The 17,524-nt window shown below is 43.9% G+C and overlaps 3 protein-coding genes across 3 annotated transcripts; 1 reads left to right on the top strand and 2 right to left on the bottom strand.

The window, feature by feature from the left end:
- Nucleotides 1–2,177: 2,177 nt before the first annotated feature.
- On the bottom strand, nucleotides 2,178–3,510 carry cryba1l1 (crystallin, beta A1, like 1). The gene is made up of 5 exons (XM_041943564.1): nucleotides 3,436–3,510; nucleotides 3,103–3,221; nucleotides 2,834–2,975; nucleotides 2,594–2,736; nucleotides 2,178–2,325 (listed from the first exon to the last, which is right to left on the bottom strand). Exons 1-5 carry the CDS (start codon nucleotides 3,508–3,510, stop codon nucleotides 2,178–2,180), a joined length of 627 nt encoding a protein of 208 aa, XP_041799498.1.
- A 1,975-nt stretch (nucleotides 3,511–5,485) lies between these two features.
- Nucleotides 5,486–6,561, top strand: LOC121611172 (beta-crystallin B1-like). The gene is made up of 5 exons (XM_041943563.1): nucleotides 5,486–5,578; nucleotides 5,717–5,835; nucleotides 5,930–6,062; nucleotides 6,141–6,283; nucleotides 6,390–6,561. The coding sequence occupies exons 1-5, from the start codon at nucleotides 5,486–5,488 to the stop codon at nucleotides 6,559–6,561; spliced, it is 660 nt and encodes a 219-aa protein (XP_041799497.1).
- A 1,637-nt stretch (nucleotides 6,562–8,198) lies between these two features.
- Nucleotides 8,199–11,751, bottom strand: cabp2b (calcium binding protein 2b). The gene is made up of 6 exons (XM_041943565.1): nucleotides 11,707–11,751; nucleotides 9,623–9,653; nucleotides 9,388–9,522; nucleotides 8,904–9,013; nucleotides 8,312–8,459; nucleotides 8,199–8,224 (listed from the first exon to the last, which is right to left on the bottom strand). The coding sequence occupies exons 1-6, from the start codon at nucleotides 11,749–11,751 to the stop codon at nucleotides 8,199–8,201; spliced, it is 495 nt and encodes a 164-aa protein (XP_041799499.1).
- Nucleotides 11,752–17,524: the final 5,773 nt, after the last annotated feature.

Here is a 17,524-nt window from a genome sequence, read left to right as displayed (position 1 = left end):
TTACAAACTTAAAAACTGTCTGATCTCTATAAACAGACACAAGCACTCTGGTTTCTGTTGTAGTCTGAATTGTATTGACCAGTCACGTTTGAGCAGGCTTCGGTTGCATGCAGGTCAGCGGTCTGTGCAGAGAGCAAAAGAGGTAGAACCCATCAACGATCGTCTGAGGACGATTTAGCTTTTTATCAGCTTTTTAGAATTTATCTGAATTCTTATGTGGATGTCTGTTAATAGACATTAGCCAAAATGTCGAGTTGTTGTCGGGTTTGAAAGTGAAGTAGCTAATCAGACTAAAAACAATGACCAGCACACAGAAGAGGAATGCCCAGATGTCTTTAATCCAGATGTCGCTGGTTACATCGTGAGCCCCTGAACATTGGCTGTTTTCCCCCAGAGGCTAAGTCATCGTCAGACAAAACAGTGATGGGTTCTGTGATCAACAATTGTCAAACTGCCAAAGGTGACTGAAATTACCCATTTTTTGTACTTTATTTTGCCAGTGATTTTATGCAAAGAGTTAGAAGGTTGTTACTGCGAAGTTCAGTAATTTGTGATTTTTACGCAGACATGTTAAGTAAACTTTGTTTTAACTGTTGAAAATGACACGAACCAAACTGTTGCAGGACTGCAAAAAAAACATCAGGTTTCTGCACTGACAAAGCAATCAAGAGTGTTTTATTAGTTGTAAATACAACTATGACGACGCATTATTTTTAAGTATGATTGATAATGTCAGCTTCTGTTCTACCAGTTTGCAAATGTTCCAGGAAAACCTTGTTTTACTGTTAAGTAATACTGTTCAGGTTATGTTTCACAACGTTCCTCGTTGCACTTTTTCGTCCAGGACTCATCTTGACTTCCACAATAAACGCTTCCTCTCTACTTCCTGCGTAACATCAGCTCTTTGTATGACTCCATGAACACGTCACTGAGAGTGAGGCTCATCATCAGGGTGCAGATTTCATTTTCTCCCTCACCTCAAGTTTTTCGAGTGAAAGGAAAGATCCAGATTAAAGGCCGGATCACACAGCCGCATGGTTGATTGTTATTGACCAGTTATAATGTAGTTAAATTACCATTTTTACCTTTTTTTACTAAATGCTGCCTATAATTTGTCGGTTTTTGTTTTCTGTTTGCAATATTTTTCCTATGTTTCCCTGCGCTCAGCTCTCTGCCACAATACTAAATGGTAAAAATACCTTAAATTACCTTAAATTAGTTTGGCGGGTATACATGAACACAGGTCATCATGTGGATACATTTTCAGGCATGAACAAATGTTAATGTAAGAACTCTGACTTGAATGGCTGCTGTAAGAAGTTTGTAGTTTCATCCTTCAGAGAGATCAGTGGACAGCTTGACTTCATGTCAGTTAATGAAATCTAATTATGCTCAGTAGAAAGTCGTAAAACCACTCCTGCAATATATACTTTAAGTTTGCGAGGTGCCTATAGACATTTTGATACTTTTAGATTAATTAAAACCCACTGCAGCCGACATGAGCTCCAGCCAAATGTTCTCTGTGCAGAGAAGCATGCAGGTGCTGCATTTCATATTTTATTCATGTCTTTCTAAACAAGTCAGCAACAGCGTAATGAATTTACATTCACTCTTTTAGAATAAAACAACAATGCATGAGGTGAAAATGAGTTTATTAGTTATCAACCTGTGGATCAACCTCCTACACACAACAACAGAACACATCTGAGCTGCACCACAGCGCAGTCCGCTGCACTGAGGAGGGTGAGTGCAGCTGGGGAGGCTTTCCTGGTTAACGGCGCCATGTGGAGCTTCATCCCCCCTCTGTTTGACTCCTCGCTCATCTCAGGTAAGAGTGCAGCGCAGGTGCGTGTTTGTGCGGGAGTGTGTAGGGACCTCTAAACCATAAAAAGACACTGTGTGAGTGTCAGTTATGTCAGGTGTGTGTGTGTGTCCGTGTGTGTGTCTGTGTGTGGAGCGTGTGTTTCCCTGTGCTTTAACAGTGCGATATTGTCTCTTATCACACTCTGGCAGCGGCTGTAAATCAGTGGTGTGGAGTTGGGGCGGCTGTTGCGGCTCAAGTAAGAGGAAGGAAAGGATTGAAGAGAGAAAGAGGAAGAGAGGAGGGGGTTGCGGGTAAAAGGGGGGTGGGGGTCGGGGGGAGTCGGGGGCTGTCTCAGTCTCGGCCTGTCCTCCTCTCAGTGCTGGATGCGCCTGATGGACTGGATCTGGGGGGTCTGACAGTGGGAGCCCCAGTTCCTCCAGTGCTGGTAGTCTCCGCTGTGTCTCTCACACTCCATGATGTACTGCTGGCCCCTGTAGCCTGGGTGCTGGTAGCACACAAAGCTGTGGGGTGCACAGAGAAGGCAGCGAGGGTTAGTGGGACTATTTTAGGAGCTGCATGAGCTGCTGTGACAGTGTGGGAATTCAGTGCATGCTCAGAGCTTCCAGCTGGTATGTCTATTACATATAACAGGCTAAGTGATAATCAGCAGTTAGTGACAGTGTGCAGAGTTATTTTTTCCAGTGTGCAGACTAAAATTTGACTATTTGTCGATGCATTTCCTGACAAAATCTTATTAGTGTTGTTCATGCAGATTTGTAATGAACTTACGCGCCGCACTGCACGTGCATGGAGCCAACCTCAGGCATCATCCAGCCCATGGCCTGCAGAGAGGGGTAGTCATCACAGATCTCCACACTGCGGCCCATGAAGTTCTCCCTCTCAAAGATGATCATGCGACTGCTCTGGTGGGACTGCAGGGCAGAAAGAGGGAGAGACAGTTGGGATATTGGTTTCCTGGGGTAATTGCTGAAAGCCACATGAAAGCTAAGGAGACAGGAGGTCACTCACGGCGCAGTAGATGGGGCGCAGAGACATGAGGCGCTCCACATGGTAGGAGAGGGAGCCACTGTAAGCGTCCCAGTGGGGGTACTCTCCTCTCTCCAGGATGAACTGCTGGCCCTGGAAGTCATGGTGCTCGAAACCCACCCAGCTGTTCAGAGAGAGGGAGCGGTCAACATCAGTGCGCGTCCATCTGAAGAAGCTTGACTCGTTTCATGAGAGGTTTTGTACAGTCAGCACACCGGGCCTCATTTTTGTTAAAAGTTTGCAACACTTACGCTCCGCTCTCCACCCTGATGGAGCGGATGTTGTCCAGTCCGCACTCCTGAATGTTGCAGCACTCGGAGGTGAACTCCAGGCACTTGCCCTGGAAATGCTCCTGCTCGAACACAGTCACCTGGGCAGACGGAAAGGTCAGTTGGCAATGAGGTTGCACTTGAGAAATTTGTCTTGGGTGATGCAGACACACAGTGGATGTAGCAGCACACATGTAAAATCAATCTACAGCTAAAATGTAGTATCATACCCAGATCTATTAACACCAGAACATAAACACAAATAGACATCCAGCTTTACATAATCTGTGTACAAGTGAGTGAGTGTGTGTTTACCTTGAAGAAAGGAGCCATGCCCATTCCTGAGTTGACCAGCGGCTGCATCATTGGGGACCTTGTAGTTCTGTACATCTTTACTCCTGAGGGGGCAAATGAGGACAGAGATAGGAGGTGAAGTACAAGGCAAGACGATAAGGGGGAAACAGTGTGGGAGAAAAAGTGTCCTTTAGCATCGGTGATTAAGAAATGTAATATTCTGAACTGTTCTGCATGTTTTGTAAGTGTAAAAAATGATGGCGTTCAGTTTCAGGCTACACAGCTACAACTCACAACACACTGAGCGGAAACATCTGGAGGAGGTCTGGCCCAAAAACTGTTCATTTACGTTTTAAAAAGGTGAAATATGAAACACAGTGCTGGTAACAAGTAGCATGTTGTACAGGTGTTTCAGAGTGCTTTTTGGGTTTCAGTGTGTGTGTGAAGCAGCTGGAGAGCAGCTGTCTGTCTGACCCTGAGCCGTGTTGAGAGCAGAGATGCAGCCTTACCTAGATTGGCACTTTATTGGAAGAGCTTTGGAGTGGTACGCGCCTACCGCCTGCCTCGCGTAGAGCTTTGGGAGAACCTGGCGCTTCAGTTTTATATCGACGGTCGGGGAGCGCGCCTGCCGGTGCGCGTTCGCGGCTCTGACTCGGACCGCGCACTTCGTCCATTGGGCACAGCGGCGGCGCCGGCAGCGCAGCGCGCTCCCGGATTCGCCGCGACGCCGCTGGACGCTGTTGTCTCGCTCCAGCGGCCAGCTCAGCAGATCCCATAGTGCTGCTGCTGCTCTGAAACAAAGGCGCTCCGGTATGTTCGGACCCCGGTCAGCAGTCCAGCGCGTGCCCCGGCACAAAGGGTCGGGATCGGGGTGGAGAATGTGGGGATTAACGGCGGAGCAGAGGCACCACGGGGGGACACAGAAGGAGATAACGGGGTGGGTCCGCATGTATAGAAAAAAGTTAAAGTTTCATTTTGGTCCTGTTCATACAATGTCTCAAAGTCACAAAACGCTCTTGCGCGCGCACCTTCAAGAGCACAGGTACACCTGTGTGCACACAGGTGTATGGTTTAGCAAAATCAATGGTTTCCACATTGGAGCCCTGGGATCAAGAGCACCCATTACAGACTGGATGCAACAGCTCAGTTTCCCTGCAGCTACATCCTAATTTATACACTTATCAAGTCATAAATCACATCCAGTCTGCCAACCCTGTTCTATCAAATCTATCAAATGCGGACTGTGGTCTCTTGCCTTTGTGTGGGGGTGAAAAGTTTGCAAGGTAGCATTTTATACAGATTCATGTATCACACACAAATGTCACTCACTGACATTATATGGAAACATTTGGCCTGGAATATTTCTATTAAATGATGTTTAACTGTGGCCACCTAATGTAAAAGCCAGAAGTTTGAAGCCACACATTCATGTCGCCAATAGGATCAATCAATTATAGTAAAAGTTTGTGTGCTGGTTTATATTTTGATAGACTGGATTGTTATGGTGAGAATACAGAGTGAAATATAAGACTAAATGCTTCAGGGTACATTATTAACCTCTAAAAGTTGATGTGAGGAACATGGACTTGTGTTTCATTATCAGTAACTGGTCTTCAGTGTGTTCCACAGCTCCTGTCGGTCCTCCTCTGCCTGCGCCCGTCCCCTCTGTCCGTCCCTCTCTGATGATGTTGAGTTTCTTTTGTCTCGCGCCTCTGACCTCAGCAGGTTTGTTTCTCTGCCCATAATCCCTCTCCTATGGGCGCCAGCGTATAAAAGGGAGAGGCGCACTCCGAGCCACACACACTCTTGAGTGAGGCTCGGCGCAGGCATCGCACACACAGACAGGTAAGGTACACACACACATGCATACTGTACGCCTGCAGGTGTGTGGAGATACAAAGTAGGAGGAAGAGATGCAAAATATACAAATTATTCCATATACTTATTTATATTTTTGCATGTATAATCATTCCTCTATCACTAACGCATCCTGACACCATCAAAGCAGGCTGGATTTGTCACATGAACATCCTCTCAGTGTTTTTCTCCCCTCTCTTTCTACCCAGTAATCATGTCCAGTGGAGATAAGTCCAAGACTTCTTCCCAGACCGATGGGAAGGCTGCTCAGGGCAAGAAGTCTGAGATGGGAATGATGTCCTACAAGGTGGGTGGCTCTCATGGTACTCCTGAATCAGAATAGTGGCTTTCGTCTAAGCCACACTGAGATAAATTCAGTTTATCATATCACTGACCCTTTTCTGTTGATGCACTGACACTGACTGTGGGCATCTGTCCCCTCCAGATGTACGTGTTCGACCAGGAGAACTTCCAGGGTCGCATGATTGAGATCAGCAACGAGTGCATGAATGTGTGTGAGATGGGCATGGACCGCGTGCGCTCCCTGCGCGTCGAGTGCGGACCGTAAGTCTAAAAAAAAAGGGATGCATTGGGTGCGTTTTCACTCTCAAAGCGCTTGTTGTGGCGCGGATGCTTCATGCTCTTGTCTCGTCTGTAGCTTCGTGGGCTTTGAGCAGATGAACTTCTGTGGTGAGATGTACATCCTGGAGAAGGGAGAGTACCCTCGCTGGGACTCCTGGAGCAACTGCCAGAAGAACGACTACCTGCTGTCTTTCAGGCCTGTCAAAATGGTACGGAAAAAAAACACTCTCAAGTTCTTCTCTTTTGCTCTATGCTCCTCCCTAAACTGGTGTCTTTCTCTCTCCCAGGACCCCGAGAAGCACAAGATCTGCCTGTACGAGGTCGGAGAGTTCAAGGGCCGCAAGATGGAGATCATGGACGATGACGTTCCCAGCCTGTTCTCCTATGGCTTCACCGACAGAGTGGGCAGCATCATCGTCAGCTGTGGAACGTAAGTGTTGGTTGCAGCTCAAACATCGCGAAAGAGCTCAAAGAGAGGCCTCACAAGAGGTAGAGTTGAGCCCATGCTGACACGTTTCCTCTTTTTTGTCCAACAGCTGGGTGGGATACCAGTTCCCTGGATACCGTGGCAGCCAGTACCTGCTGGAGAAGGGCGACTTCAGGCACTTCAACGAGTACGGCGCCCGCCATCCTCAGTTCCAGTCCGTGAGGCGTATCCGTGACATGCAGTGGCACCAACAGGGCTGCTACACCATGGCCAGCAAGTGAGGCTCGGGGAAGGAGAGAAAGAGAAAGAGCGGAGGTGAGGGAGAGGGGCGGAGGAAGAGGGAAAGGGGGAGAGATGTCTGAGGCCTAACCTCAGCACCTTAAACGGTCTGTGATCTAATGTAGTGAGGGGAAGGGTGAGGATTTAGATCTGCCCCTGACTGGAGACAACACCTCAGTGGAAGGACCACCCTCCATTCCTCTCTGTCTCTACTTTTCTCTTTCTCCCCTATGGGCTGAGTTTTGCTTTCCCCCCTTTTCTCCCTTTTTTTTTTAGTCCCTCACTCCACTCCCCTCCACAGTCCTCTGAAACACCGAAGAGGGAACATGACACCTCTGGCTGTTTTACACACTCGATTCTCGGCTCATGATGCGCCATGGGTAACTGAGTCCCTAGAGCCCCCTGCCCCCCAACTTCTTGCCCCTGTGCTTTGCACACCCTCTCTGCTGTACAGAATCCAGGCCAAGTTTTCAATAAAAAGGAAAATCTTGATTTCAAAGATGTTGTTGTTGTTACTTATTACTGAAAAATCATCTGACTGAAAATGTTCATGAGGAAAACAGAGAAATAAAAGAACAAGATGATCAAAAATGTGAAATTAATACATTTTTCTCAATTTCTGCAAAAGTCTGCTGCTGATCATGTGCTGGACTGTGTCAGATCAGCTCTGATATTCAGCCTTACAATGCTCCATAAGCAGGTGGCATGTTACTGTAAAATAGGGCCAAAATCCTGTCTTTATATGTATTTGAAATAAAATGAGTAAAATCAAATGAATTGATTTGGAGACAAGAATGTATAAATCTAATATATCTTTTATGCAAACCATTTAGAATCCAAATGCAATTAAATTTGAAAATAATTATTTGTCTTTTGACTCCTATTTGACATTTAATTCAACTTAGTGGCCCATTTTCTGCGGTTGAACTGACTGTCCTCTTTCATTCAGGCTTAGACGTCGCTGGTAGACGACAGTGAGCTGTGTCCCGCTCTGGGCGTCCATATCATGTTTATGCATGCCTGCCGGCTTGTTTAGAGCAGTCGCTCCTCCTGATATTTTCCTACACACCTTGTTTAGCTCAGCGCAGGCAGCGTGCGATCTTGCTGAATCTCCATGTAAGCCGTGAATCTCCTCTCCTGCCCTCTCACGATTCAACAAACCGTTTGACTCTCAGTGTGTTTCAAGCTGTTTATATGTTTTAAACTCCTTATTTATCCTTCACACGTTCACCTGATAGGAAAAATTTGTCATCTCATTTTTTTGTACATGTCTTTAATTAAAAAAAGATTTTTTACAGTTTTACAAACAAGATTTTACACTCAAAGGACAAACATTGGTTATATAAAAATACATTGGTTACATACAAAAACACAGTCGTGATTGTTGTCTTATGATATGTTTCCAGCTGCTGAAATACTTCTTTGTGCTGCACCTCAGTTCAGATCATAGCCATGTCAGTCGCAGGCTGGATGCTTTTTTGTTTATGTAAAGCTTTTTTTCTTTCTCATTTAATATAAAAAATACAATTTTAGATAAGTGCTCTTAAGAGCAGAAGAATAATGTTCACTACAAATGTAGTGTGTAATCCAGCAGTTGCATAATGTCCGTGTCCATCTGACATGTGGGCAGCTGGAGAGGTCAGCGAGACATCATCCGCACAAACTCTGAAAAGACAAGAGAGAGGAGTGAGGGGGTCCAAGATGGGGATGAGCAAGGGCCGCGAAGAGGACGGCAAAGCGAATTTCTCTCACCCTCAAAGTCCACCAGGCCGTCCCCGTTGAGGTCCACGTCCCGGAGGATCTCGTTGATCTCTCTGTTGGTCACTTGTTCTCCCATCAGCTTCTTCATGGCCTCACGCAGCTCAGTCAAACTGATCTGACCGTCGCCGTTCGAGTCAAACTGAACACACGCAGATACATGATCACATCTACATTTCATCATGTCTTGAACACACTGGCATCAGTGTCTGTTGTTAAAAAAAATGAAAAGTAGAAGTCTGTCTGTCTTGGACTTTTCACGCCGTTTTGCTTTCTGTCTTTGCCGGCACCAGGGAGCCATTTTTTCCATTAAATGTGCGCAAAACATTGGTGATGTGTGAACAGCACCCAGCATCCTCCTCCTGTTGTTCCAACTGAGCTTTTTTCACAGCAGGTGCAGCAAACACAGGTATCAACATTAAACTGTTATTGATACGACATTTAAAAAAAAGTGCCTTTTATCTAATTAGGATAGACCTGAATAACAGCACATAGCTCAGGTATTGCAGGGGTAGAAACTGATGCTTTTTGAATTGTCATGTGTCTCCCAGCAGCCAGCTATAAGCACCAGTGTGTTCATCCTCACCTCTTTGAATGCGTCTCGTAGCTCTTTGACTCCGATCATGTCTGCTGTCTCTGCCAGCATCTTGGGTCCCATCAGCTCCACAAAGTCCTCAAAGTCCACTTTACCTCCACCTACAACACACACGTTATGAGTCAGTCCCTGCTCTCTGAACCAATCCTTTCCTGAATGACTGAATTATTAACTAGCCGCATTAACAGTGAACACAAGCCATTTTGTTTTCATCGCTGTGAGAGAAATCAGTCATGTACTTGAAAGATCTTTCAAGAAGTTTCTGCCGCCAGCTCCTTGATTCTCATTCTGTTCTGCTCTGTTTTGTTCTAGTTGAGATCTGTCTTGTTCCTGTCCCAATCTGGTGATATAGCAGTTATAGTGGTATGTGCCTTAACCATTTGGCTGCCAGGGTGCCCCAATCTATTCTATTCTATTCTATTCAGTTGCTGTTTTCTGCCCTGTTCTGCTCTGTTCTCTCAGATGCTCCACTCACAGATCTGCTGGCTCAGTTCGATGAGCTCCATCTCTGTTGGCATGTATCCCATGGTCCTCATACACTCCCCCAGGTCTTTATGACTGATGTAGCCTTTTTTGTTCCTGTCAAACTCCACGAACGCCTCGCGGAGCTCTGATAGAAAGAGACAGAGAACACGCGTTCATATTCAGGTCGGCTGTGGTGTGAATGTGCCATGAAGAGACTGAGGTCTGCTGTGGAGAGGCCGCCTCACCTTCGATCTCCTCTGGCCTCAGCTCTCTGTCCTGTTGGAGGAAGCAGAGACTCAGGTTAGCTTCTCACTTCACACAGTGAGAGCTTGTTTGAGATGGCACAGACATAAAAACACTGTTGCATTTAAAGCAGCGTTATTACAACCGGACAACCACTGAACAGGCGGAAAAGATGCACAAACACGAACATCAAGTGACCAGAAGAAATGAGAGAAATGATGAATGGAGCTTGGCTTTATGTGTCTCAGCAGTGGGGATGGTATTTCGCTATTTGAAATGTTTTCTGTGACGTTGAACTGAAACTAAGCCCGCATATGTTTTATAGTCAGGATTTTATACTTTAGCATAATTTGTGAGTAAGTGTAGCTGTTCAGTAAGCTGTATCACATAGACAAACCCAGAGCATCTGGAGATGAAAACCTATATATATATGTGTGGATTAAACAGTATAAGGCATTATGACGTACATGACAAGTCATGTACCATAAATCACAAAGGGTAAGGATTATTTGTGGGAGGTTGCCAGGCAACATACATCTGGAGATTATGAGATTTGGGAGGTTTAGTTGGTACAGAGACCTTTTTACACATGTCCACTGTTCAGACACACATAAAAACACGTATGCATACATCTTGTACATACCGCTCAAGATGGTCTATAAAAGAACACACACACACACACACACACACACACACACACACACACACACACACACACGCAGGATGGAAGTTGTGGTTCGGTATCAGGGATCTTTGGCTAAGAGCTTCACAGATTCATTTACTTTGGTCTCATTTTTCCCACAACAAACTAAAGGCGCCAAGTTCAAACCAGTGTATATTTGACAAAGAGGGACCTTACACTGGGACACACTGACAAAATTACTAGAATAAGATTCAGATCAGATGAAAAGCTGGTGTGATTTGCACAATTGGAAAAACCTCATCATGCTCAATGTGTTGCACTTCTCCTTTAATGTGAGATTTCCCATCAGAGCTGTGTTACAGGTCAGACTGGAAACCCACAGACACGGTTTATCAGTTCTGTTCATTTTGGAAGAGTTAATCAAAAGGTATGAGCCCAGAGTTGACCCACTATTTCTAGCGGTGAACCTGGTCCTGGCCTTGTCTGAAGGCCGGCAGCAGCCGCCCACTTTTCCCGCCGGTCAATAATTTCCATGGAACTGAATGATCGACCGCTCTGAGCACGTGCGGTGCCAGCAGGTTTGATCGTCTGACCCGGACCGGTGATGGGGTGAAAATGAATTGATGGATCGGGTGGGAAAAGTTGCACCGAGGTTGTGTGAGGGCACAAAGTGCACGCTCTGTGTTCTGCTACATACGAGTGTCTGTGAAAAGCCCTGTTTAAGGAAGATGCAGGCTGGGCCCACGATGTTGTGCAGCATGTTGCAGTTCTTCACCAGCGCACCGACGGGATCGTGGAACAGCTTATCCTCCACACTCTGATCCTCCTCTCCCTCCGGCTGCAGACCCTGCTGGCCCACTGCCCTCACCTTCCCATCCCCATCCCCCTTTAGGGGCAGACCAGGCTGTTATTCCACCACTGCAACTATCAGCACGGCTGACTTCTTCACACGTAATCACATCTTTCAAGGAACAAGGCTAAGACCCACATGTTTTCTAGTCACGCAAATGTGGTTGTAAGCCTGCATTACATAAGCTGCTTATTATTTCAAGGCAATCCACTCACATCAGCTATTATCTTTGCTGTGAAAAGCTGTCCTGATTCTTCTTCTGTGTCCACCCTGCTGCAGTGTCTACTGATAATTCTGCTAATTGTCTGGTCTAATGACTGAAAGCAGTGCTAAACTATTATTCAGAGATTAAATGATGACACGCTGCAGAGAAAGCTCCAAAAGCCACTAAGTGGGCTTTTGAACTAGTATTTTGTTACATATACTGCTCCCACATGTCAACAAAGAGTCGACAAAGTTGCTGAGATGTTTTATAATCAATTGCAGAACTAATAAATTCCAGCAGATGCATATTTGTAAAAGTGTCAATTAGCAAGCAAAAGCATCAAGCTCCATTTAAACAGTTTAATGGAGATGAGAGAAAAAGCTCTTACCTTCTTCATTTTGTCTTTCATAGATGGTTTGGTGCAGTTACCCATTACCGAACCTCCCCTGGTCCAAAAGTAACTCCCCCCACTGTTCCCCCAGAGCTGCCAAATCTTCCCCTCCTCTCTCTCGCTCAGGCTCTTCTCTCTGATCTTGTCTGTTTTTATCTCTCCTGTTTTCCTCTTCCCTCCTCTCTCTGGACTTCTCAGAGATCCAGCTCAGGCTCCAGCTCTGACTTTGGTGACCTCTCTGAGTGTCCCATGCCGGTCACATCTAAAAACCAGCTCTAATCCATGCACGAGAAATCCTGACTGACTCCATCCATCTCTACATGTTTCAAATTCAGGCGGAGACGCCAAACAAAGCAGCACAAAACTCCAAACTAAGCCAACCAAGTTGAAGTGAAAGCAGCTCTTCACAGCAGCAGCAGCAGCAGCAGCAGCAGCAGCACTGTCTGTCCCTCTTCACACCGCTCAACACTTTTAATCTGCCCCTCTCTCGCCCTCTTTCCCTTTCAGCTGCTGCTCTCTCTCTCTCCTCCCTCTCCCTTGCTCTCTCGTCCACATGTTGCGCCAGCATTCAAATGACTTAATCTACAGTCTGAGGAGTTTTAGAGGGAGAATTAAAAGGCCACAGACAGAGAGGAATTAATCCATTCCATCTGAGATTAAAAGGGGAAGATGGAGTGATAACAAGAGAAAAAGGAAACAGTGAAGTGACTGAAAACAGCAAGCCAAAAACAGGGGGAAAGTGACCTCGACATGAGCACCTTAGAGCAAAATGATTGAGCCAATGTGAAAATGTAGTTCATTAGTCTCTTAGTGAAAATGGACATATTGCCAATGAAAGGATATGAATTCTAAAATAGGTAATGATAAAATATAATAATAGGGATCAAAATATAGAATAGTGACTATATATATATACATATATACACCTTTCACTTTCATTCTATGTCAGAAATATATCCTTCATTATGTATTATATATATGATATATATTATATAGATTGGGAAAGTTAATAAAAACTAAAACCCAACACACTATCAAAACCATGTTTTTTCCTGTTTATCTGCTGCAAGATGTATTCTTAGACATTGAAAACTAGCTAAAACCAAACAAAGCTTGTCTAAAACAAAAATGAATTATGAAATGTCACCTACGGTGAACCAGAACACGATAAAAAAGGTTTATGCTCAGGACAATGAGTCATGTGTCTTCCATTCATTCCATTGTGAAAAATACCTGAGACAGATCACGAGTTATTGATTATGATGATAAACTGGGAGCTCACATTGCTCCACTGAATGAGACATGCAGTTCGAAAATAACTAGTAAGTAGTCTGGGAGAAAGACTGAATTCACTCGGAGCTGCGAGGAGCTGCGAGTGTTTCCATGAAGATTAGAGATGTTTCACAGTTCAAATGGTGCTAAACGTTTAAACTAATGAAAAAGTGCCACAACTGAGCTGTGAGCAAATCACTGCTTATGAAACCCGCAGCGTCTGTCCCTCGGGTCACCTCAGGTCTCACTTGACAGGATGTAACAGTCCGAGGCGGTTGGAGCTCCGGCTGAACTTGACCTCGTTCATCCCAGAACTATTTCGACCAAGTTTTTTTTTTTTTTACAACTGTGACACAATTTAAAATCAAACGGTTGAAGTTATGAGTTCAGTGCTAAGTGGTCTGAGCTTGTACCAAGCATCTGTCAACAAATCTCTCCAAAAGCAGATTTGGCATGATGCTTACTGCAGTGCATCCATATGGAGAGCACAGCTTGTGTGTGTGTGTCTGTGTGTGTGTGTGTGTGTGTGTGTGTGTGTGTGTGTGTGTGTGTGTGTGTGTGTGTGTGTGTGTGGCACACCAGGATGTCATTAAATAGATCTCCTTTTTTAGCTTTGAACATTTTTAACATCTTCTTGTACACACTATAATGTACAATAGTTGGGACTGTGTGTAAAATGTTAACAGAAACAGAATGTGATGATTTGCAAAACATTGAAACCCCACATTTTATTGAAAATAGCAGAAAGACAGCATATCAAATGTTGAAACTGAGACATTTCTTTGTTTTTGAAAATGATATCCTCATTTAGAATTTGATGCCAGCAACATGATTCAGAGAAGTTGGGACAGTGGCAACAGAAGACTGGAAAAGTTGTAAAAATGCTGAAAGAAAACAGTTAACTGGCAACAGGTGAGTGACATGACTGGGTATAAAAGCGCCTCCCAGAGAGGCTGACTGTTTCTGAAGTAAAGATGTGGAGGAGTTCACCCTGCTGTGACAGACTGAGCTGGCAAATAGTGCAACAATTGGTTCAATTAAAATTGCAAAGAATTTGGGGATTTCATTGTCTACAATAGATAATGTCATTAAAAGACTGAAAGCCTGAGGGGAAGTGGAAGGGCAGGGAAAACCACATTCTGCTTTCCAACAGCAGGGCTACGTAGTAACAGAGTCCGGCTGCTGTAACCCCAGGCTTACAGGGTGTTCAAAGAAGAGATGATGCAACAGAGCGGGAAACATGACCTAGTCCCGACTTCTCTGAATCATGTTGCTGGCATCAAATCTTAAATGAGGATATCATGTTCAAAAACAATGAAATTCAGTCTCGACATTTGTTATGTTGTCTTTGTGCTATTTTCAATTAAATATGGGGTTTCAATGTTTTGCAAATCATCACAGTGTGTTTCTAATCAGATTTTATACAGCGTCCCAACTTTTTTGAAACGTAGTTACAGAAACAGAAAAAGCAAAGTTTATAATTGCTGGGTAGCATCATTGTTACTGGTTTGTGTAGTTGTAGTGACCTGGTCTGTGAGGAAAATGTTTGTTAAAGTGCTCATTGGTGAAACGCTCAATGGGAATTGTTACATCACGACACAGCCTGTGTTCAAAAGTTCACTGATTGTAGGCAAAATAAAGATGGAGATCTGTTTTAGTTCAGATTATAATATAGTTTATGATGACTGGCGATTTCGTCTTTTCGTTTAATCAATCTTACAATGAAACATATTTACTCTTTCCGAAAATGCCAAATCACTTTTAGTGAACTAAACAGTTTCCTGTTTACACATCAGGCAGTTATGGGGCAGCATTAGCATTTATTTGCAGTCATGTTTGTCCACCTGATGAATGTAAGTCCAACATTCACTCCTTTTTATCCTTATTTTTGGCCTCCACCAGCTCCTGAGAGAAATATGTCTCTTTAGCTGTCAAATCGTCCACTATGTTCTGTAACTGTGTCTCTTAAATCGTAACTGTGCACACTGGGTTTTTAGAAACTATGAGAGCAGCGAGAGTGAACCGACCCGTTAACAATGAGCTGAAACTCGCTGTAAAACTCCATAAAGACAAAGGGAGCAGCAGATTCAGCTGATGATTCTCTGTTGTTCCAACTAGACGCCCTGCACACTCACATAGGTGTTTTCACTTCTTCTGCCTGATTACAGCTTGCTGCAGGTTGAAAGTGGGCAAAGCAATGTCCCCAAAAAGTCCCCATACTAACAAAAATGGTGAAGATGTGAGTTTCCTGAGAGGACTTCTAAGCAGAAGGGCGATTGGGTGCAGCAGGAGTGCACAGGGCCTTTAAAAAGAATTATGTGATGGTGTAACTTTGCAAAACCTCCTCACATGAGACAGGATGTGTGGTTTGAACTGAGCTGCTCACAAGCTTTTCTGGATTATGATGTTAAAGAACCTTTATGAGATGAACTGTGATGGCAACATCTCTGTTTGGTCAATAGTTGCAATAATCAGTAATCGCCACTAGAGCCCGCTTTCGGACAGGTCTAATAACTGAGTTTTATCTGACAGCTGCTGCAGTGAAGACTTCAGCTCTATTTTTAGCAGGACTTCTGGCCAGATTGAATGATGTGGAGCTTAAGAGCGACCACTGTAAATGAAATCTTTACCCCGAAAAAGTTCTTAAGTAGAAGCACAATGTTTGGACTTAAAAACCCTAACTGTGGCTGATCTGACCAGCATGCAAACAGACATGAGTGCCATCAGTGGGCACGATTAAGACGACAGTATCTCTCAAATCATCTGATCCTCATACGAGAGATCAAAATAATATTTGCTCTTGGAGGGTTTTAACTGTCTGTTAATTTCTGATTTGATGGAAGCAAGTGTTTCTTAAATCATGGAGGTATATGGACACAGCTATGTACCTTCAAACCACCTGTTTTCATACATTACATAGGTGAATATTTTCTTTAGAAAATTCACATTTTCAAGTCTGTGCATGTTCCCCACATCTGAATTTAAAATGTGACTTCTGAAGTATAAAGAAAACACATGAGGCCAGACCAGAGGAGTTGGAAAACATTCACTTGAGGTTTTACAGTGAGGACAAGCTTTAAATGCTAAAACACCTCTGTGAAATAATTAGCTCATTTCCATTTATGATTCTTCTCATAATCAGTATATACCACCTGCACAGTCTTACACCCAAATCTAAACCTCCAGGACCAGAATCTTTTAACTTCTGAACCAGGTTTAGTCCAAACAACAATACTACCTCAATCAATCAATTCAGCCAATTATATACATCACATAATAGCAACCAACCTTTCTATTAGTAGGAATCCAATTAGTGAAGCTGTTAAAAAAACAACTCTAAACAACACAGCTTTATGAATCAAGTGAACATCTTTCTGTGAGTTCCGCCATGATTCACCTTGATGTTTGAGTGAGCAACACAACTGACGCCAGCGGCTACATGAATAACCCACATCCAATACCATTAAGCCTGATTAATTACCAGGCTGATTCTCCCTTACTGATGGTTTCAATTAATCATGCAGATGTGATGCTGTTGGTCTGTGTGTGCGTGTGGTTTGCATGCACACACACTCAGGCTTATTTATGTTACTGGGTTTCTGTTTTGATTACTTCTCAATTTCTTGTCTCCAGGTATCAGCCTTGAATGACACTAGCAGTTATTTTTAGCACCACACACACACTTGAGACACTGTGTGTGTGTGTGTGTGTGCATGTGTGTGATGAGCAGTATAAGTAATCTGACTCTTTTCTTTGTTCTGGACTCAGCATGCCCTTGTGCCTTTGTCACTTTGTGTGTGTGTGTGTGTGTGTGTGTGTGTGTGTGTGTGTGTGTGTGTGTGTGTTGTGTGTTGTGTGCAGGTAAGCCAGCAGACATATCATGTACTGATCTGGTGTCAAATGGAGATCGGTTGGTGTCCAGTGACGAGAGCTGTCAATCAGAGAAAGACTAGAAGAGACAGAGCAGACAGAGCGTGGAAGGATGGAGGGAGACAGGTGTAGAAAAAGAAGTCTTCTATTTAAGTAAAAGTAGAAATACTGCAATGTACAAATTCTCCATTACAACTTAAAGTCCTGCATTCAAAACTGCTACTCAGGTAAAAGTACAGTGGTATAAAGTGGCACTTTAATGTTGTGGCTGGTCATTATTGAATACATTTTAAGTACTTTATATAGAAGTAGCTCAAAGTAAAAAGTTTAGCTGTCAAATAAATTTAGTGGGATAAAAAAAAGTACAATATTTCCCACTAAAATGTTGCAGAGTCGAAGTATAAAGTAGCATAGAAAAGAAAGTACCTCAAAATGGTACTTGAGGAAATGTGCTTTGTTATTTATCACCACTGCAAACATGGCCAAAAGATTCCTAAAACCTTGGATTGTGTGGGTTTGTGATTATGCTTTCTGGAATCATGTGACTTGATGCTAATTAAGGGTAATGCTCTTAATAGCCAGTGAGAAATAAAGGAAGAAAAACAAGTCTTTAGTGGGCGCACAGTTGGTCAGATGATCTTGCAAAAACATGAAATATGTCAGAGCAAGGCAA

The sequence above is a fragment of the Chelmon rostratus genome, chromosome 9, assembly GCF_017976325.1.
Source record: "Chelmon rostratus isolate fCheRos1 chromosome 9, fCheRos1.pri, whole genome shotgun sequence".
Lineage (NCBI taxonomy): Eukaryota > Metazoa > Chordata > Actinopteri > Chaetodontiformes > Chaetodontidae > Chelmon > Chelmon rostratus.
This window is presented reverse-complemented; position numbering and strand designations above follow the sequence as displayed.